This window comes from Brachyhypopomus gauderio, unplaced genomic scaffold (genome assembly GCF_052324685.1).
Source record: "Brachyhypopomus gauderio isolate BG-103 unplaced genomic scaffold, BGAUD_0.2 sc82, whole genome shotgun sequence".
In the NCBI taxonomy this organism is placed as follows: Eukaryota; Metazoa; Chordata; class Actinopteri; order Gymnotiformes; family Hypopomidae; genus Brachyhypopomus; species Brachyhypopomus gauderio.
In genome coordinates, this window is record NW_027506903.1 from 888,827 (window position 1) to 911,006 (window position 22,180).

The 22,180-nt window shown below is 45.8% G+C and overlaps 2 protein-coding genes across 5 annotated transcripts in view; one reads left to right on the top strand and one right to left on the bottom strand.

Annotated features, from left to right (window-relative positions):
- cplx4c (complexin 4c) overlaps nucleotides 1–21,553 on the top strand; it is a 29,678-nt gene extending 8,125 nt beyond the window's left edge. Inside the window, exons 3-6 of one of the 2 annotated variants that reach the window (XM_076991357.1) lie at nucleotides 2,969–3,094; nucleotides 13,731–16,505; nucleotides 19,146–19,233; nucleotides 19,371–21,553. In XM_076991357.1, the coding sequence (XP_076847472.1) occupies nucleotides 16,342–16,505; nucleotides 19,146–19,233; nucleotides 19,371–19,595 (477 nt within the window). In that variant the 5' untranslated portion in view covers nucleotides 2,969–3,094; nucleotides 13,731–16,341 and the 3' untranslated portion in view covers nucleotides 19,596–21,553. The remainder of the gene's footprint in view (nucleotides 1–2,968; nucleotides 3,095–13,730; nucleotides 16,506–19,145; nucleotides 19,234–19,370) is intronic. The other variant, XM_076991358.1, reaches the window with a different exon arrangement.
- atcayb (ATCAY kinesin light chain interacting caytaxin b) lies at nucleotides 2,965–13,684 on the bottom strand. 3 transcript variants are annotated; one of them, XR_013125354.1, is made up of 13 exons: nucleotides 13,546–13,684; nucleotides 11,741–11,847; nucleotides 10,081–10,130; nucleotides 9,391–9,615; nucleotides 8,645–8,827; nucleotides 7,549–7,651; nucleotides 7,239–7,370; nucleotides 6,975–7,061; nucleotides 6,771–6,869; nucleotides 6,328–6,363; nucleotides 5,721–5,770; nucleotides 5,452–5,532; nucleotides 2,965–3,104 (listed from the first exon to the last, which is right to left on the bottom strand). XR_013125354.1 is itself a non-coding variant. In XM_076991356.1 (13 exons), exons 2-12 carry the CDS (start codon nucleotides 11,815–11,817, stop codon nucleotides 5,499–5,501), a joined length of 1,071 nt encoding a protein of 356 aa, XP_076847471.1. In that variant the 5' UTR covers nucleotides 11,818–11,847; nucleotides 13,546–13,684; the 3' UTR covers nucleotides 2,965–3,104; nucleotides 5,452–5,498. The 3 variants fall into 3 exon arrangements, 2 of the variants coding, with proteins under 2 accessions (XP_076847471.1, XP_076847470.1); XM_076991356.1 differs by having other exon boundaries at nucleotides 5,726–5,770; XM_076991355.1 differs by lacking the exons at nucleotides 2,965–3,104; nucleotides 5,452–5,532 and having other exon boundaries at nucleotides 5,547–5,770.
- Nucleotides 21,554–22,180: the final 627 nt, after the last annotated feature.

Here is a 22,180-nt window from a genome sequence, read left to right on the forward strand (position 1 = left end):
GCTCTGTAGAGCACCTCTGTATCGCTTTCCCCTGCTCGAGCTGCCAATTCTCCAACATGCGGCATACGATCATCTGATAACCGTGTCAGAGCACCGACGGCACTGCTCTCCTGACACGAGAGAGAAGGTTTACATTTACAGCCCGTATAAGTGTTGTGTGTAGTGCGGTGGACCACAGGGTGTTGCACTCATGCTGGCTAAACCACCTGGAGATATTGTGTCTGACACGGCACGTACACCTGACCGCAAACCAAAAGGGTAGAGCTGCACGACGGAGTGATTCACCGTACCTCCAGCGTCACGCGCTGACCTTACATTTGCTCCACCGATAAAAGAGCTTCTGATCGAGCTTAACTTATACAGTTGGCAGGCTGCCAGGGAATTTTCCACATCGAGGAGTTTGGCATTCCAAGCCCGGGCCGTCTCTGCATTTATCACGGCCCGTGTGTGTGCATGTGTGAGCGCCGAAAAGAGACGCCGCCGTGTCACAGATGCTTCTGATGCAACCAGACGGATGTGCATGAATGTCCTCGAGCGTGTGATCACCCGGGCCGGTCACACCTCACGCAGAGGGGCGTCAATTGGATGTCTTCCTCTTGCCATCAGATTGCCATTTTGGTAATCATGAGCCACTGTGCAACCTGATTCTAACAGAATCAAGATATAAAGATGAAGTGTTAATAAAAGGGATAGTTGGACCTTCTGGCTGGTTGAAGAGCCACTAGCAATATGTACGTCTTGGTGTTGATATTAACACTTCTATTTATGACTCTTTATCTTCATGTCATTGAAAAGAGTAAAGAGGGATGTCTGGTGGGAAAGGGTGCTAGATGTGATAGATGAAGGTTTGATGTCACATATTTCGTTTGCTCAATGTGCTTAATTCGTAGATATTCTAAAACATTAGTGCTGATAGATTACATTATCTTATGACAGGTGGCCATTGTTGTTATGATGGGTGCTTCCGTTCCAAGAAAGAAGGCCCATAATTTGAGCTTTTCAGAGCAGAACAACACTGTGTGTATAGACAACAGCAGATACAGGAAGAGCAATAGTGTTGTACAGGCTGTGTTAATGCTCTGCTAATAACCCGTCCTGCCACCAGTGCCTAGTGCCACATTCTGGCTGTGTTCACCTACAGGTGTGTCCCCAATTACACAAGACCTCTCTGGCTTGACAGATCTCAAGATAAACATGCTTTGCCAGCAAACTATCCACATAGACTCCCTATTTTGGAAATTGGCACTAGGTATAAAAAATGTTACAATTAGTCTTGCCTTGCCTTTGAAACAGTACTTCAGTAATTTTATTTAAATCAACCCTCAATTAGACCTGCATCTTTCCAACACCTTCACAGGAGAACAATCATTGTTACATGATAACAAGTCATTTGCATATTCATTTGGGGATTCCATGATGTCATAATGATGGCTATGTGAGCTTGCAGTCCTGATTGGCAGAACACGGTCTCCCCATAGCAACCACAGCCTCCGCCATCATCTATATAGACACAGTGTGACTCAGACTGGGGCCTGGGAGAATGGGGTTGACTTCAAGACATGTTTAACAACATTTTCTTTGATAATGTTTGACGAATAACTTGAGGTGTAATATGAGGTGTTTGTGCTTCAAGTGGTAATCAGCATATTTAGATGACTTGAACTGAAAAGAAGGATTGTTTTAAATGCCACTGAGATCTTTTATTACATGTAATATCTACTTCAACAACCATCTTCACAATCTTCATATAATATAGTATCTATACAATACAATACACTGTACAAACAGTATGTTCAGTATATAAAGAATGGGGGACGTGGCTGAGTGATTTCAAATGTCCTTTCAAACAGGTAATGATCTTTTTGAAAACTCGTTACAGCACGCCACCATTGGAACTGAATGAAAACACCAAATTAAAGTATTATTAGCAGAACTGAACAAAACCATCAGATTAAATGTGTGATGAGGTTGAGGATTATTGCATTAATTTTTAACAATTCATCTTTTCATGAATGGTTTTATTTAACAATTTAGTTAAACATGTTGCTCATTAGACCCTACCATGTGAATTATGATGTGTTATATAATACATTAAGTATTGGGTAAAGTGTTTTGATGGGGTACAATGGGCAAGTTTACCAGCTACAATGTCATGATCAGAGGAAAGACTGAAGAGTTTCTCTCAGCGAACCAGCTAAGAGGTCATGACACGTTATACAGCATTTCAAACACTCCGTACAGTCCATTTGGTTATCTGAGACTAACACCACGGATCCTGGCACTCATGGCAACCCTCTCGTACAGTAGCAGAGACATCTCAGCTCGTGCGACCGAATCCCAATACACGCACGCAAATTAAGAACCCACTCACGGCATGTACGTCAATAACTATGGGGTTTACAGCAGTTAGCTAGAGCATCCCCGCAGTCTAATACTAAAGATGGCGGCGTGCCATCAGGTACTCCCCTGTCGGTCTTGAGTGTCTCACACGTTACACTACTAGAGCTCAGGTCAAAACGAATGGCGTGTCCCTTCTCCTCTCTCTGACGAGACACGGACAGCACAACCACGGGTCCCTTCTTTTGAGAGACAGAGCCTGTCAGACATAGTTACACATCGCAGTCCTGCAGTTAGGAAATGTTGAGTTTATGGGAAACAGAGATTGTCCATTCTCTACGGTGGAGTCTGGGTGATTTCGGCTTTGGTTCGGCCATTCGAGGACCAACTGTGTGTGTATTGAGCACCGCAGCTGTGACATTAGTTCTGGATGATTTAGAAAAAATTAAGAATCGTCGTGTCACAAAGTCACATTTCAAAACGTTTTTTTTTTTTTTTTCGTTTTCTAAAACAGGACGCGGACTACGTGACGCGTTTTCACAGGTGTTGCAGATGACGGGGGGGGGGGGAGGGGAAAGTGTTACACAACACGGTCTTCCTTCTTCACTCACTCTTTTCCGTTTAACATTAGAACAGCTGTGCTTCATGGAGCCTTGGGAGGCCGTGTGATCCGTTTCCGTTCAGAACACTCAGGAGGGAGAGCTGGGTGAGGAAGATGGCGGTGGCATTGGGGAATGGGGCGTGTCCCACTCTTGAGGTGTGACTCACTGCAAAAACATCACATCTTCATCATTACTATGATATACACCACAGCTATCCTGTATAATCTATATAATACAGAAGTTTGTCATATAACAATTTTTGTCAACCCGTAATTAGGTCTCCCAATACCTTCATGGTTACATGGTAATACTTCATTTGCATATTCATTTTGGCAATCTGATATGCAATGATGATGGTAATGCTACGAGATCTGGTTAGCACGGCGCATGCCATCAACAGAATGGCTTCCAAACCAAATCCCAGCCCCTTCAACCAAACTCCTCCCAAACACTTTGCATATTAATTTATATTCATACTGGGTTTTCTCTCACTCCCGAGTGATAGGTCAAGACTAAAAGCTGCGAGAACCTGCGAGAACCTGGGTGAAGGTGCCCTCCTGCATTGCATTTCCTGCACGGGCACTGCCAACGGGGTGATTAATGCGGTAATGTGCCGATGGGCAAGGAGAACACGAATAAATTAAGGCACGGAGAAGGAGAGGCGAGCCACGCAGCAGTATAAATAGCGTTGATCAGCGTGTGGTCAGGTGGAGGGGCTGGTGCGCTGAAGAGGGGAGCAGATGTGTTTTACGTAACGCCCACCGCGTCGCTGAGCTGCCGGTGCGGGCCAGGGGGGCGTGGCGGTCCTCTCTTACAGTTGTGATCAAATTTATTCAACCCCCACTGAAATAAAGTGTTTTGGCCAGTTTGACATTGATTTTGATCATTTCAGTCATCTTATTTACAATTATATCAAAGAGGCACTTATAAATTAGACAAACATAACATAATATTTATGATGGAATAACCACAAATGTCTTTACTGTGCTCACATCATTATCAGTTTTATTCAACCCCCTAGTGACATTATTTTTTAGTACTTAGTACAACATCCTTTTCCAGTTATGACAGCTTTCAAGCGTGAAGCATAGCTTGACACAAGTGTCTTGCAGCGACCTATGGGTATCTTAGCCCATTCTTCATGGGCAAAAGCCTCCAGTTCAGTCACATTCTTAGGCTTGCGCACTGCAACTGCCTTCTTTAGGTCCCACCAGAGGTTCTCAATTGGATTTAAGTCTGGTGATTGCGATGGCCACTCTAGAATGTTCCAGCCTTTCATGTTCAACCATGCTCTAGTGGACTTGGATGTGTGCTTCGGATCATTGTCCTGTTGGAAGGTCCAACGTCTCCCAAGCCGCAGGTTTGTGACTGACTCCATCACATTTTCCTCCAAGATCTCCTGGTACTGAAGGGAATTCATGGTACCCTGCACACGTTGAAGCTTTCCTGTACCATTAGAAGCAAAACAGCCCCAAAGCATAATTGACCCCCCGCCATGCTTCACAGTAGGCAAGGTGTTCTTTTGTTCATAAGCCTGGTTCTTCCTTCTCCAAACATAGCGCTGGTCCATTGTCCCAAACAGTTCTAATTTAGTTTCCAAAACCTGTTCCAAAACCTTTGTGGCTTGTCCACATGACTTTTGGCATACTGCAGTCGACTTTTCTTGTTCTTTGGAGTCAGCAAGGGGGTGCGTCTGGGCGTTCTGGCATGGAGGTCTTCGTTATGCAGTGCGCGCCTTATTGTCTGAGCTGAAACTTCAGTGCCCACATCTGACAGGTCTTTTTTCAGTTCCTTAGCAGTCACGCGGGGATTTTTCTCCACATTACGCTTCAGGTAGCGCACAGCAGTCGCGGTCAGGATCTTCTTTCTGCCACGACCAGGTAACGTTTCCACTGTGCCCTTTAACTTGAACTTGCGAATGATACTTCCGATAGTGTCTCTTGGAATATTTAACAACTTCGCAATCTTTTTATATCCATTGCCATTCTTGTGAAGAGCAATAACCTCTTCTCTTGTCTTCTGGGACCATTCTCTTGCCTTCACCATGCTTGGAAACACACCAGTAGATGTCTAGAAGGAGCTGAGTATCACAGTCCTTTTAAATCTGCCTAATTGGTGCTTATCATGCTTGATTGCTGCTCGTTGACATCCGCAGATGTTTTCAATACCTGATGGAAAACACTGGAATGAACCTCTGTTCTTAGGAGTGGTAGTCGTAAAGGGGTTGAATAATTGTGTCAATGAAGAAATCACAAAAAGGCCATTTAATACTTTATGACAAAAAAAATGATGCTATCTTAGTTGCATTTAGTTCTTTAACAAGTCCTTGTAAGATTTCATTATGAACACAATTACAAATGTGCACTGAATTCCATAAAACCCTTCGCAGCATTGGGGGTTGAATAAATTTGATCACAACTGTAATACGGCACATCGCCTGGAGGTCATCAGACCCACCCTGGCACAGGGCTTCTTCCGTTACAGGCTGGAATCACAGCCACGCCGCACTTACCCTGGGGTCAGGAACAGGGGTCGTGGAGAGGGGTCAGGGGTCAGAGGTCAGGGGCAGGCCTCGGCAGCTACCGGCGTAGAGCTGTGGGAAAAAGGGAAAACGATTGAGGTTCGACTGCGAAAAAAACAGCAAGAAGCTGTTCTAGTGTTTCACAAAAGCCTAAAAGTGGTAATGTGAGTGTGTATCAGCAGACAGAGCCCATGTGACACATGGTTCACCCCTGAATCTGTATGTTATTGACAACAGGAAAGAACGGTAGCGTGTAGCACCTGACCTTCCCGGGACTGTGCTCTCACTACGCTTTTGGTCTTGGTCGAGCCTGTGGAGTTAAAGAAAAAACCTTCTTAGCTCCCAGTTCAATGGAAAGTCTACAGGGGGAAGACTCGTTTATTTACTTACTTGGATTCTGCGACGTCTACACCCCATGGCATGGGGCTGGATGTATATGCAATTTGCTTGTACCTTCATTCAAATGCAGTGTTGGTGTCCAGCTTGGTGTGATATTATGAATGATAAACTGATTATAATTGTGATCGTGATTGGTCACGTTTGGATGCAAATGGTGACTACACCTGCAGTCCTTTCAGCTGGACTAGTGACTCTCGACTAGTGACCCTCAACTGGACTAGTGACCCTCGCTGGACTCTCGCTGCCTACATACACTGCACTGCACTCTTTAATGGTCTCCATGTTTTGATTGATCAGATTCAGTTCAAAGACCTCTGAAGGGCTGATTCAATGTGCATGTGATATGAGCAGTGCTATAAACGTAAACACGTGTGCTAGTGTGTGTGTGTGTGTGTGTGTGTGTGTGTGTGCTGTGACACTCAAGCAGCACCGGACCGCATGCCACCCCTCGAGCCTCTGTGGTTTTACCTTTCTGTCTGGGCCTTGAGTCGCTCATCATCGTATCTGAAAGTTGGTAGAGGAAACCACACTGGGATTTACAACTACTCAGGCAGCATTCAACATTCAGGCCCTCCAGCCATCTCCCGTCATCAGTGTTCTCACACACTTCAACTACACTATGTTGTACAGGAGATTATTACATGGTTATAAATAACTAACCACGTTTGGTAAATTACAAATTCCTTATGTTTCAACAACATTGACCAATCTAGTTATAGATCAAAGACAAAACAAAAGCTACAATCAAAATCAAAGCTCGATCAGCCCCAGGGGAAGTTACATCTGTGCTCCTCTGATTTCTAACGAAGCAATTCGTCATTTAACGTTATAGCTTTATGACCAGCTTTTAATCCGGGCCTTGAAACCGTACATTGTCTCGGCGGCGCCCCCTGCTGGTGGGATTTACTCACTGCAGGACACACTCTGGAATCTGCACGTGCTCCATAGGTACTAGCTGAGACAGCTCCTCCAGGCTCTGCACATATCGCACCTTATCCAAAAACTTCACACTGCAGACGAAGCGGAGTTGTAGGTGATATTGTTCGCCTGTTCCGAACAGTTCCATAGGTAAGGCAATGCACCTTAAACAGAAAAGTATACCTGGCCTCTCTCACCTGATAAAGGGCCTTGAGATGGCCAGAACTGTGCGAATGAACCACGACGGGTGTGCAATGATCAGACATTTGAGATTCTTCCTTAATCTTCAAATAAATGAAACAACACAACACGACTGTCAGCACTAACAACAACAACAACAACAACAACGATAATATGCAACACATGTATTAGCTCAATTAGCTCAACAAATTACTGTGGCTAGACTCAAACTGTACTAATCTCCTAGTCGGAATACTACGTCAGTGTTTCGAGAGCAATACTTTCTGTCGATCATCTGGTAGCATCGTTTGAGCCAGCTGATTCCAGGCATCCTCCTGCGGGGAGTGGCTCCGTTTAGATAAATGATCATGTAATCCTCGGCAACCAGCATCTCCAGACTGCTGATCACGTACCTACAGACGAGGGAGAGAGGGAGTGTGTGTGTGTGTGTGTGTGAGAGAGAGAGAGAGAGAGGCTTCATGCATAGTTCTATTCTGACTATACAATTAATTAACAATTGACTAAACTAATTAATCGTATACGCTAAACTTTGACTCATCATCCATGTGTGTGAGCAGTCACTGGTCTTACAGGAAAAGGTTCTCCATGATGTAATGGTAGTCTGCGCTGCTGCTGTCCGGGAGATAGCAGGCTGCAAACACGATGATTGCGTTCAGGCCTTCCCCATAGTAGCCTGTAGGAAACAGTTTGAATATGTGTCGTTTTCTCCTTGTATTTTCAACTCAAGTGTAACTCATGGCTTTCCCTGTGCCTTTGTACCACCAGGGGGCAGTGTGCTCCGGGCGTCCTGCCCTTTTAATGCCTTTGGGCATTACTAGTTTGGAGGCTAGAACAACCTGGAACAATTCTTGCCCTACATAGTTATGGCTGAATGCCAGATCTCAAATCCACAGCAAACTCACCACAAGAAAATACAATAAAAGAAATTCAGAGTTCAGAAACGGCCTCCAAATTAAGAAACCTAAACATTTTGGAGACGTTGTAGCATTGTCACATGAAAAGAATATGAAATTAACATAAGGAAAGGAATATGAAATTAACAAAATTAGTACTTTGCAGTTAAGATTTACAGTTACCCCTTAACAGTTAAATACAGTTGCTTATGCATTGGTCAAATATATGGGAGGGGACCAGGTGTAAAGGCAGAGACAAACCTGTCTTACTGTGTTGAACCTAAAGAGGAATTACAACGTGTTTGTAAACTGTATATATACTGATCAAACCTGAGCCTTTTCCTATGTAGGTGACGCTTATAGTTTTAGATTTATTTTGATTGGCTAATGTTTGTGTTCATTCTGATTTGTCACATGACATCATGCGACTATTAAACCAACCATATTGTGATGAACGTGATGAGTGTTTATAAATGTGATGAGTGTTTATACGCTGCAGAAGGTTGTTAGTAAACTTTTGTTTCCCTTAAAGATTATTTTCAAATTTTTGTTCAGACTTGAAGTGACTTGAGACGTCTGTTTCAGTCCTTTGACGATATCAGCAAGGGAAAGTGAATCACTTGAGTCCTTTCAAGTCTCAGTTACAGCTCTGAAAGGCCCTTAAACTAGCTAATACGGCTAGCACAACGCAAACTCCCACGCTTCAGGTTAACACCCTGGCGTTTGTAAGTGCGTCCCTGTGTTCTCCCCCCCGCGGGCTGAACCACGCCCACCTCCGTGAGTGACCACACGCAGGTAGGGCCGGATGGCGTTCATGTCCACACGCTGCTCCTTCTCGCCGATGATGACCGTCCTCCACAGACGCCCGTCTCCTCCGTCGCCCCCGTGGCCCCCGTGGCCCCCGTGGCCCGAGCTGTCGCCCGGGGCTCCCTTCGCGCACGCCACCAGGGTGTCGTCTGGAGGAGAGGTCAGAGGTCACGGCTTAGGGATTAGAAACAATAATCATGCGATGTTTGCCGTGCGGAGTAGGAGAAGTCCTGGCACGGACATTTTAACCCAAGTGCAGAAGCTTGTGAAATACAATCTAAATCTGTGTGTGTTTCCACAGAGGTCATTCACAAAAACACACGCCTGGGTGTAGAACTCTGCTCATACGAGCCTCGAAGTGCCCAGGGGGGAGTGGAGATGCTAATTTTAGAGTGCTCTAGAGTTTGTTCCATGGGCATGCATCAACTGATAAAGGGTATGACTGAAATCCAGGAAGGTTAAAGACTTGATTAGCAGTGGTGGGAGCAACTTGTGATCTTGAGCTGTTAACAAACCTTGTGCTGCCTGGATTGGTGTTTCGTGACCGAGAGACCGTCATGGCAAAATGAAATTGCTATGTCGTGTGTGTCGCAGCTGTTTTGACAGTGGTGCCATGGTGACCTACTATATGTTAGCATGTTTCTATGGGTTTTACATGTTCATATGGGCAACTCATTCCAGAATGACCTTTGACATTTGACCTCACACCGACCTTCCCACTCCAGCTCGTTGCCGTTGCTGATGAACTCCAGTGAATCGGTGTCGTCCGGCGTGTCGATGTCGTCCACGTTGATGTCCAGGTCGTCAGGCGTGTCCAGGAAGTCGTCGGACAGGACGGAGCCCTCGCTCTGCTCCAGGGACAGGTGGATATCTGGTGCCATCAGCGTACGCCGCTTCCTCGAGCCTCCGTGGTCTCCGAGCAGGACAGTGGGCGGAGCTGAGGGAGGGGAGGAGCATAGCGGAGCGTTTACAATACAGCGATTTGGAATCTGTAGAATTAAAAGCCCTCATGTACATTTGGATCAGGTGTTGCTGGATCATGGAATCAACACATTTGGTGACGTTTGCACTGAGAATTCAAAAACCTCAGAAGGAAGACACAAGACATCTGAGAGGTTTTCTGCACGGATTAAAATGCTGTTATTATTTGAAAATAAAATGTTTATGTTAAAAAACGTATATTTACAGTCCCGCATATACCCTGGATGGATTAGTTGGCAGGCCTGATTAACTTTACCTCTCATGAGATTAACACTTCAGAATGTGGGGATCAGTATCATAAAAGCACAAAATAGTTTTGCTGCAGGATTTGCTAGTCAGATCATGAAAACAAAACAAAACATAAAAGAAATCCAGGCCATGTGAGACGGAGGTGAGGTCAGGAGACGGTGACGTGACTCACACGTCCTGTTGTCTGTAAGGCCGTCCGAGTCCCCGTCCTCTGGCAGCGGCCTGGGCAGACACAGCACGAGACAGAGCACGTCAGCATGAGACAGAGCACGTCAGAGTGAGACGTGCGACGTCAGCGCGGAGCCCCGAACAAACCCGCCGCCCCTCCCCCCCACGGGGAAAGCGCACGCCCCTACGAAGCCCTCAGGGTGGACGCTCTTTGTCCCGACACACAATGCTTGGCATGATTGATTTCGAAGACCGCAGTGACACGCGAACCATTTGTCACAAAACAACCGGGCTTTGTCTGCGCGGCACAAATTCACACCCACTGGGGACCGATTTTCCGCCCAGTTCTGAGCATTGTTTCGGGGTGACCTGTGTCCCGCAGCGCACGGCTGGCTAAGGCAGCTCGTGAAGTGGGCAGTGCAGACTTCTCTACCGCCTTGGGAGAAACTCACCCTTCCTGAAGCGCGTTGTCCTGCGGGGTGACAACGGGCAATTAACCCGTCACGGACCCAGAACTCTAGTGCATGTGGATGGGTACAGGCGTGCTTGGGCTTAGCAGCGTGTCCAATAGAAGAAAAGCATGCAAAAGCTGTGATAGTCTGAATTGTGGCTTCCATATACATGGGAGGGCGTATATACCGCCCGTATGTCACACTGTAATTAGTAGTGTCTTCACTACTGTATTATCACACACGGGGGGTCTGTTTAATGATGGGGGAGCGGGATCTTTGTGCTGTTTATTTGTCTACCGCCAGATAAGAATGTTTTTTGTGTGACTTTTGATACTGAGCAGTGCATATGGTCTTTAATAACCTGGTTTGTTGCTTGGGTTATCAAAGTCATAATGCATTCTAGTGCTTTAAGCACATAGGGCTTTCAGCATGTTGACATACCTTGGTATTTTCACATACCTTTACAACAAAACGTCTCCTCCTATCAGACACAGTTTCACACAGTGTGTGAGGTTTTAATTGAATTTGTTGAATTTCTATGGTAATGAAAGACTAATTAAATGATTCCGGAACACTTTTTGAGTCCTTCCATGTGACTGTTGTCATGTTACATGAACATTCTATCAAGTCCATTGATTGCAAGATAATGACGTCACTGGATGACCTCATCTGAGACCATAAATAGAGCTGCATGTCCAAATAAACACAGAAATGCTCATCTGGTTGGATATAATACATAACAGAAGTTTTTAGTTATTTGTAAAACTTAAAAAGCAAAAACCGAGACCCAAAAGCAGGAGTGAATAGCAACAGTTCATAAAATACCTCCTCCTTCTTCTTTGGGCAATTTTCAATGAAATGCTAGAATATCAATCTGAAAATTATGTCCTCTGCAATTGAATGTGTTGGATAATTCATATGTGATAATCAAGAATCTTCATGGTTTTCTGCTTCAAAACCTACATGCTGACAGTTTGCATAGAGTTTGTTAAAGACCAAGGCAGGATGTATCCATCATGTATCCAGTTACCTCAAATATCCTGTATTTTAATATTCTCAAATCATTCCTCAAACTTCACAGGTTGCCATGTTGCCTAGATTAGTTCCCCCGCTGACGTGACACTGATTAATAGTGAAGGGGAAGGTTGCCAGATTGGTGTAAGAGCATGTATTTTTGGTGGTGGGGGGGGGGGGGGACACACACACACTCACCGTGGAAAGTCCTCGTCCTGCCATTCGTCCCTCACTTCCAGGTTGTCCATGCGAAGAGTGGCTTCCGTCGTGCCCATGCCCGCGTCCGGAGACTCCGGTGGGCCGCCCTGCAACACGTTCAACGCCAGCATCTCAGAACGGCACCGGGCAGCAGGTGTTCACTCGTGCAGGGTGTGTGCAGTGGGAATTTCAAGCCTGGATGAGCGAGTACTCGCATGCAGGTCCAGAACTCGCGTGCGGTTCAGGTCTCACGTACGGGTCCAGGAAGCACGTGAGGGGGAGCATCTCGTTCACACACGTACGGTTCAGTCCCCCGGCTTCCAATGCAAAGCTCTTCATCATTGCTAAGCCTTGAGTTTGCAATAGCAGCGGTGATTCGCCACTGGAAACCCGTCAAGCCTGGGCTTGGTATAGGCTTCAGTAGTGTGGGATTATCGTTTTGCTTGTGTTTTGTAATCTGTATCCATGACTACTCTTACTGTAGCTTTTCAGCTGCATAACAGTAATTATACAGTATTTAGAATATACTGTAGAATAGTGATGAGTATATAGAGTATATAGATTATAATGTAGGTTGACTTCATTCAAATCAATGCGTTGAGTGGAGTGAACACTGATTCACACTTCGTTAGTGCAGTAGTGGTTAGAGAGAGTGTCACCCTGGAGCTGAACACTGATTCACACTTCGTTAGTGCAGTAGTGGTTATAGAGAGATTCACCCTGGAGCTGAACACTGATTCACACTTCGTTAGTGCAGTAGTGGTTATAGAGAGATTCACCCTGGAGCTGAACACTGATTCATGCCCCGTGAGTCCAGTGGTGCTCCTGTGTCTCTCAGACACTTGACTCTGATTGTGAGGAGACACTGGAGGAAAGTTTGCTTCAGGCCCCAGAGATAATGGCCAGAACCATATGCATTGAAATAAATGTGGTTTGGGTACAGTGGCATGCAACAGACACTAGCAGAATGATGTAACCCTGAACCAACCATTCACACACACACACACACACACACACACACACACACACTGTATGTCAGATATAAGACATTGTCGATTATTTGTTCTCCCTGCAAAAAACCCCAGCCTCAATCTTCTGCCCATGTTCCTTCTCAAGGTTCACATCCAAAGAGCATCACCACACATCCGCCCACTGCTCAAACGCGCACACGTGTAAACGGGCTCGGGAACCTCTTGAGTCCCGCACCGCTCGAGGACGGAAGGGCAGGCAGGACGTTTACGGGACCAGATTAGAATGCGCGGGACGACGGCAGAGACGTCGTGGGTCTGGTGTGCTCATCCACCGTGAGCCAAACGTGAGCGCCATGAGACGCGGCGGTACAAGATACACCACGGAGCACATTCCCGGGGAGATGTTTGTGATATGAGGGAGGCCCCTTAGTCTGTGCGTGACAGTCCAAATCTTGGTGTTGAGGACCAGACACAGAGGGGGTCTGTGGCCTGCAGCTGCAGGAGACGGAGGCTGGACACCTTGAGATGCAGGACTGCACGTCCAGCCAGCTGGCACCCAGCTCTGTAGTGGGGGCTCTGCCTCCAGCCAATCAGAGGACAGCCCCTGCGCTTGGATCAAATGGCCCAGAGTTATTCAACAAGGAGCTGAGACGACGTTAATAATACACATACACACACAAGCACACAGAGAGGCATCTCTTACAAACTGACTGTCACATGAACTTTGTCAGGCCACGCTGAAACAATGTAAGCTGTATTGCACACACACACACACACACGCACACGCACACACACACACACACACACACACACACACACACAAAGAATACTTACCGGAGAAGGATGGGTCTCCGTGTGTGAGCCTGGTTCCTCTGCTCTTGGCTGTAAGCTCCTTCAGACGTGGGGTTTCTGCTCTAACGTCCCAGCATGTGAGGACATCTACTAAGCTCGTGTAGGAAGAGGAAGTCACAAGCACTCTCTCTTCCTTCCTCTCTCCCTCTCTCTCTCTCTCTCTCCAGCCAGGAAAGGACAGCTGGTTCTGGGCAGTCACAAGCAGTCGTTTCTTCCCCAGGAGCTGGCGGGTACAAAGGCTGGTTAGCGGGCCCGTGGGGCGGTTAAGAGGAGAATCACGGCTCGTCCGGCGTGATCCGCTGCTCGGATGTCTTCCCGCCTCGGTGCTCTCCGATCCGACAGGGCGAGCGCAGGTCGTCCTCACCTCCCACCGCTGTCCGTGCGTGTGCCCCACTGCTGGGTCCTGCTCATCCTCACAGTGGGCCCGGAAGAGCCAGAACAGCTGCCGATCCAGACAGACTCCGCTGCTAATCCCTCTCCAAAGACACCCGCCTTACGTTTGGGGTGGTTGTGTAATCTCACCTGCCGTCTGCACCTCCACCCGCTCCACCCACAATGCCTCCTCAGCGCAGTAGCTGCAGAGAGAACTCGCCTTTTAATCCGGAGATTATGTCCGCCCGTCTAAGGGAAGAGCGTCCCGCGCACGATCCCGTTCTCACTCTGATGCAGGATGCCAAGGATGGACCGGTGCTCGTTTTCTGCTGTTCCCTAGCAACAGCATCACTCCCTTTTACGTTGCTTGCACAAGCTGCCTTTAGAAAACCGCTCAGTTTCCCTACAGCCCCCTCCCTACTTGCTTTCCTCTCTCTCTCTCTCTCTCTCTCTCTCTCCCTCTCTCTCTCTGTCTCTCTCTCTCTCTCCCCCTCTCCTTTCCTCCAGCTGTCTGACTCCCTTGGCTGCCGGGCTGTGTCAGTAAACACGCACACCCCTCTGCCTCCGTGAGCTGTGTGATTGGACGAGCCAAACTCCCTCCTGCTCACCTATTCGACGAGACGCTCCGTGTGGTGTCTCCATACTCACTGCAATGATGTCATCTGCTTAGTTCTTTATACGGTGACTTTCACAGTCTGGCATTCTGCCTTGGTGCGGTTTCATGTGGGATTGTAGTCCTTAAATCTCAGACAGTAGACCAGAAAAATTGTTGTGCTGTATTCGTATTGCACAGTCCTGTACCAAAATACCAAATTATTCTCACATCTGCATTTTTCCCTGCATCTCTTTAAGTGAGATCAAGAATTTATGGATTATATGGATTATAAATTATATTATATAAGCCACACTCCTGTGAGAAAAGCCCTGAATATACAGCTGATGTCCAAGCAAAGGGCGTATCAGCAGGGGTATAAAGGCACGACACAGGAGAGAAGCTTTTACTGTCTGTTTGCCAGAAGCACAGTGCCTGACGCTCGGACACGTCGTGCTATTAAGAGCACGGAGGTCATAGCGTGGTGGCCATTAGCGGAGTGAACTCTAACCTCAGGTGAGCAGAAATTGACACAGTTTTCAGTGTAAACGTGGAAATTTCAAATCACGGCTCACAATTTTGTAGTAATATCACTGAAACCTGATAAAGTGTAGATCAGATTTTAGATCAGATACTACATTGTGAATAAAAAAACAAAAAAACCCTTGAATTAAAAGAAAATTCTATTCCAAGTAAACACACTGATGGACCATTCATAAAATCATAGAGATGCACATTGTAGTCTACTACACAGAATAATTTTACCTGAAACCTGCTTCTCCTATAGCCACCACCAGATGGCAGTAGAGATCAGTTAGGTCATTTCTCCTGATAGTAAACTCTCAGGAATAAGATGGTGGGTAGTGTGTTTCTGTGCATGCTTAAAAATACCTTTGTTTAGGGAAAATTGTTTTGTTGCCTTATAATAGCAATTGTGTTTTAATTTATTTAATTGGCCAAACTCATTCCCTGCATAGTGCTCTAGTGTATAGTGTTATATAATTAACATAACGGAATATTGCAGCTTAGAGAATATGGGATGGCATGTTCCCAGATGTCCATCCTGACCCCTGACTCTCACCCTCAATCCACTACCAAAGGCTCCTTCAATGGTCATTTAAGCATCAGAACTGGACCATGGAGCAGTGGAAGGTGGTCTGGTTCTGGTGAATCAGGTTTAACTTTACCTGGATGGCCAGGTGTGCCCGGTTGGCGCACCTGGGATAGAGATGGCATCAGGATGCATTATGGGAAGAAGAAAGGCCAGCGGAGGCCGTGTGATGTTCTGACTGAGGGACAGCTCCATCCACCAGACTGTCAGAACCCTCAGCTCCACCCGTGCTTCACCAATTATGGGATGTACAGGAAAAGTATGAGCTGATTAATGTTATGGCTGATGTGACTCTCACATATTTGCCCATTATGGTGCTCATGTTGTTGGTGCTGTCATTGGCTGAATTGCTTTATTACCGGGAACAAGACAATAGCTGAACGGACCTTGTTTCAAGGTGAGGGCAGCCCAGCTGTCAACGAGCTCTTCATAATGAGCTAAGCCCCTGAGCCGTTTAGCCACAGACACTGACACCAGCACCTCTCACACCCCACCTTCCCCACTGCCAGTGGCACAAACGCTCCACCACTGAGACCTTCTCTCATCTACAAGAGCCGGGCCAGCCTCATCTTTAGCAGGACACTCCTGCTTTTGGACAGCGGTTCCTTGGACAGCCACAAGCAAGCACTCCGGATCGTGCAGACGTTTCGAGGCCCACCGGGTGTCTGCCTGTCCTAACACACACCCCGAGAAGGTGGAGATCATGGCGTTCTTAATGCAGCAGGTGCTGGGGGGTAAGCTGAAGAACATGATGGGAGGAGGAGAGAGCGCCAACACCTCCGCAGCTGACGGGAAAGACACACCGGAATCCAAAGGAATGAGCCGCGAAGAGTTCGAGGAGTACCAGAGACAACTGGTGGAGGAGAAGTGAGTAGATCTGAGTGGAGGAGTGAGTAGATCTGAGTGGAGGAGAAGTGAGTAGATTTGAATAGAGGAGTGAGTAGATTTGAGTGGAGGAGAAGTGAGTAGATCTGAGTGGAGGAGTGAGTAGATCTGAGTGGAGGAGTGAGTAGATTTGAGTGGAGGAGTGAGTAGATCTGAGTGGAGAAGTGAGTAGATTTGAGTGGAGGAGTGATTAGATCTGAGTGGAGGAGTGAGTAGATTTGAGTGGAAGAATGAGTAGATCTGAGTGGAGGAGTGAGTAGATTTGAGTGGAGGAGTGAGTAGATCTGAGTGGAGGAGTGAGTAGATTTGAGTAGAGGAGTGAGTAGATTTGAGTGGAGGAGTGAGTAGATCTGAGTGGAGGAGTGAGTAGATCTGAGTGGAGGAGTGAGTAGATTTGAATGGAGGAGTGACTAGATTTGAGTGGAGGAGTGAGTAGATTTGAGTAGAGGAGTGAGTAGATTTGAGTGGAGGAGTGAGCAGATCTGAGTGGAGGAGTGAGTAGATCTGAGTGTAGGAGTGAGTAGATTTGAGTGGAGGAGTGATTAGATCTGAGTGGAGGAGTGAGTAGATTTGAGTGGAGGAGTGAGTAGATCTGAGTGGAGGAGTGATTAGTTCTGAGTGGAGGAGTGAGTAGATTTGAGTGGAGGAGTGATTAGTTCTGAGTGGAGGAGTGAGTAGATCTGAGTGGAAGAGTGATTAGTTCTGAGTGGAGGAGTGAATAGATCTGAGTGGAGGAGTGAGTAGATTTGAGTAGAGGAGTGAGTAGATTTGAGTGGAGGAGTGAGTAGATCTGAGTGGACGAGTGAGTAGATTTGAGTGGAGGAGTGAGTAGATCTGAGTGGAGGAGTGAGTAGATTTGAGTGGAGGAGTGAGTAGATTTGAGTGGAGGAGTGATTAGATCTGAGTGGAGGAGTGAGTAGATTTGAGTGGAGGAGTGACTAGATTTGAGTGGAGGAGTGAGTAGATCTGAGTGGAGGAGTGAGTAGATTTGAGTAGAGGAGTGAGTAGATTTGAGTGGAGGAGTGAGTAGATCTGAGTGGAGGAGTGAGTAGATTTGAGTGGAGGAGTGATTAGATCTGAGTGGAGGAATGAGTAGATTTGAGTGGAGGAGTGAGTAGATCTGAGTGGAGGAGTGAGTAGATTTGAGTAGAGGAGTGAGTAGATTTGAGTGGAGGAGTGAGTAGATCTGAGTGGAGGAGTGAGTAGATTTGAGTGGAAGAGTGATTAGATCTGAGTGGAGGAGTGAGTAGATTTGAGTGGAGGAGTGAGTAGATCTGAGTGGAGGAGTGATTAGTTCTGAGTGGAGGAGTGAGTAGATCTGAGTGGAGGAGTGATTAGTTCTGAGTGGAGGAGTGAGTAGATCTGAGTGGAGGAGTGAGTAGATCTGAGTGGGGGAGTGATTAGTTCTGAGTGGAGGAGTGAGTAGATCTGAGTGGAGGAGTGAGTAGATCTGAGTGGAGAAGTGAGTATTTGATCACATTGCTGGTGACGTCAAAATGTGGCTAATTAATGTACCAGAATGAAACATTAAAAAAACAATAACAATAATTATTATTACCGGTAATTATTATTATTATTATTATTTACAAAATGCATTGCTAGCATTTAAGGAGATTATGAGTGCCTGACAAGTAATGCCTACAAATGGAAAATACGTGAGTTTACTTCAGAGTGGGAAGATTATTTATAGTTTACTGTCAGCTTTCCTCAACAAACACACCTGAGTGACACCCAGTTCTACAAACGTGCCCCTCCTGGACCTCCTGTCAGATCAGACCACAACCACAGTGTGGCTTGACGTCTGCTCATCTCCATGGCCTGTTTGTGTAGACCTGGATCACCATAAGCTGATGTAACAGGCCCACAGCATCAGGTGGCGCTGATGGATTTCTCTTCATGTAAAGTCGCACATTTGTTGGTGATTATGTTTTATAAAACTGAAGCATTCCAAATATCTTTTTTGATAAAGACGCCAACCCTCACTGTCAGGGTTTTTAAGCTACAAATCAACCAAGATTAGATCTATAACGGCTATATCAAAAGCAGTGACAATTAACATCCACAGTTTGCAAAAAAATGCAAAAAAACAATGCTATGGAAACTGCTGCCACAGCAATAGTGCATATTAATGTCACTATGATGACAATAATGGTGGCACACATTGACCGTATACTTTAAGTGATACATTCCCTGATCTGTTTATGTAACACCTGAGAGCATTAGGCCAGGAACTGGGTCACTGAGGTAAGTGCCCTAATCATCTCCAACACCAGGTCTTCTAGCCTGGCTCTTCCCCAACAGGACTGTCATTGACGCTGGCCAGTCTTGAACAGTAACCTCCCAATTACAGCAATTATAGAACCATCAAAGAGACTTTATGGACATGTTAGTGAGGTCTTTATGGACATGTTAGTGAGGTCTTTTTGTGTTTTGAATGGCTGCCATTTTGTTTTTGAGAGACACAAAGTTTACAGCAAGATAAGATGAGCTGAAGTTTGAGTATCTCCTGTCTGTGACAAGAACTACTGTGTGAGAACTTTAAAATAGCATGTGCAATACTTTTAATGTCAAAAATATATATTAAATAAGTAAATTAATCTAACAAAAAATGTGTCCCAACAGGATCCAGAGAGACAAGGAATTTGCTACGAAAAAGGCAGAGAGAGCCAACCTGAGAGTGCTTCTACGGGACAAATACAGGATCCCGCAGGTGGGCCAATAAGCTCCGCCCAGCATCACGTCAGCGTGATGTCACTTCCTTTCCATTTATAATGACATCATCACATCGTCACCAAACCACACCGCGTGATCAAAATGCGGATCAAACTTTTTCGCCTCTGTTGACAGAACGCACAAGACGACGCCACCGTCCAGATGGCGGGAGACGACCTGGACGTGCCCGAAGACCTGGCCAAAATGGTGGACGAGGACGAGGAGCAGGAGGAGATGAACGACTCGTTCATGGGCAAACTGCAAAACCTGGATCTGGATTTCGATGCGATGAAGATCAAAGCCCAGAGCACCATGACCGAAGTGAAACAGGCCGCAGAAGAAAAGTGCGTCCTGATGTGACGGGACGGAATCCCTGCGTCGGCAAACTGACCTGCTGAGGAATCAACAAAAATAAATGAAGACGATTTCACGGATTTTGCTACCAACGAAGCACTGGTAGTAGGTGCTAAGACTTTTCGTAACCCTACGCTTAAGTGTTCAGGACTTGTGTTTTCAGCGATGTGACTGACCTCATGACCCATTTGGAGTTAACAAGGAGTCAATAACAAAAACCACAACCTTTAAACCATTAAAATCAAAAACAAAATCCAATGAATCACCAACAACATAGGTTTTCAAATCTGCTCAGCTCAAAATGTATCACAGTGAGCTGAGAACTGGACTGCAGTGGATTGAAAACCTCTGGATAAGAGGATTAGACTCAAAGTATACAAGCACACTGTTCCCTCCAGTGTCATTTATTTATAGGTGCCCTGTTGGTCTTATGAAGTGAATCACTGTCTAATGGTCGTCATTTTTTGTTGTATGTTATTTTCTTACAGTTTTTATTCACAGCAATTTCTCAGTATGTTCTGCGGAGAAAGAGTCTTCTTCTTCTTCTTTCGGCAATTCCTGTTCAGGGGTCACCACAGCGGATCAAACTCCTCCATCTGGCCCTGTCCTGAGTGTCCTCCACTGACACACCAGCCACTCTCATATCCTCTACCACTGCATCCATAAACCTCCTCTTAGGTCTACCTCTCCTCCTCTTGCCTGGAAGTTCCATCTTCAAGACCCTCCTACCAATATACCTCTCCTCCCTCCTCTGTACATGTCCAGACCATCTCAATCTCGCATTCCTACCGCACATCTCACTGCTGTCACACTGTTCTCATACATATCCTGCACCACTCTCACATACTTTTCTGCTACTCCTGACTTCCTCATACAATATCACAGCTCCTATCTTGGTACTCTATCATAAGCTTTCTCTAAGTCAACAAACACACAATGTAACTCATTCTGTCCTTCCCTATACTTCTCCATTAACACTCTCAAAGCAAACATAGCATCTGTGGTGCACTTAGCTGGCATGAAACCATACTGCTGCTCACAGATCTCTACCTCTCCTCTAAGCCTAGCTTCCACTACTCTTTCCCAGATTTTCAGGCTGTGACTGATCAACTTTATTCCCCTGTAATTACTACAGCTCTGAACATCACCCTTATTCTTGAAAATCGGCACCATTATGCTTCGTCTCCACTCCTCAGGCATCTTCTGACCTTCCAAGATTCTGTTAAATAACCCAGTCAAAAACTCCACTGCTGTCTCTCCCAAACATTTCCATGCTTCCACTGGAATATCATCCAGTCCAAAGAATAAAGGCATTTATTGACCTGAATGGAAATCGTTCTAGAGATAACAGGTTAAGTCAGTGGTTCCCAAAGTGGGGGGCGCGCCCCCTAGGTGGGGCGCGGAGCTATTGCAGGGGGGCGCGGAGCTTGAAAGTAAAACGTGCACATGTGTCAATATTAGGGATGCACCGATTCCGATATTAATATCTGAAAAAATTCTAGATCGGGTATCGGGGACAATGTGACCGATCCATAAAAACAGATCTATTCACTCTAATTATATGCTTGTATTGCTTGCTTTTCGGAGTTAGTTCAACCCTAATACTCGCGCTGGTGGTATTCCACTTAGTCCGTTTATTTGCTGGTTGACCAAAATAAACCTGGGCTCCAGCAATACTTCACTGTTCATACATGAACTGGTGAGTTGTCCAAAGCTCATTTAATGCGTTACTTACAGAAATAAATTAAAGAGCAGTGGTCTGACTCGGTCTACGGCGGAAAGCTAAAAAAACAATATTCCATACGCACGCTCAACTCGCTCCCTTAAAGAGACAGTACACATATTTCTGGCCGTTACATGCTTTGTGCTCTGCGTGATGTCTGCGCTTGCAAACTAGCCGCATATGTATTGCTGTTTCTCTTATTTCATCTCCTTATTTATTTTAAATTACATTTAGAATTCTTGAACCATTTAAAATGTTTCTTGCAGTTAATTTTTTTCATGTTTGACCAAAGTTGTGAACCTATTGTTTTTGTAAGTTTTCAACACATCCCTAGTCAATATGGGGGGGGGGGGGGGGTGTAGGGGGGGCGCAAAAATATTCTCATCTACTAAAGGGGGGCACGGCAGAAAAAGTTTGGGAACCACTGGGTTAAGTGTTACGACAAGAGAACTCTATAGACTTGTGTAACATATAGAGTGATTCAGTATTGGTTACAGCAACAAATGCACTACAAACAGCATTGAGCACTGACCGGTTTGTTTTTCTTCTTCAGGTGTTGAATAAATCATAAACCATGTTAAAATCTCCTGCCCAAATCTTGTGGATGTGTCCCTCTAGTGGTCAACTACAGCAACTACAATCTGTGCAGACTACTCATAGTATCGCTTTACTGATAAGATCGTATTCTTTACCTTTTGCTTTCTCTTCGTCACTTTCTCATGGGATCTTGGTGTTTTTTGACATTATTTAGAGATTGATGGATGAATAAAAGATTTTACATGACAATGTCACAGCTTATCTTTTGTGATTTATTATGAAATAAGGTAGGTCACAATGTAAGCCAGATCAATAATCATGTCCCCCCATT

Bases quoted from the DNA above. Each gene is read 5' to 3' on its own strand.
- atcayb (XM_076991355.1), bottom strand. From the start codon at position 11,817: ATGGGCACGACGGAAGCCACTCTTCGCATGGACAACCTGGAAGTGAGG. The intron at 8,828-9,390 runs GTCGGTGTGAGG...CCTCTCCTCCAG, and splicing joins CAACGAGCTGGAGTGGGAAG to ACGACACCCTGGTGGCGTGC. The intron at 7,652-8,644 runs GTGGGCGTGGTT...TGTTTCCTACAG, and splicing joins GCGTGTGGTCACTCACGGAG to GCTACTATGGGGAAGGCCTG.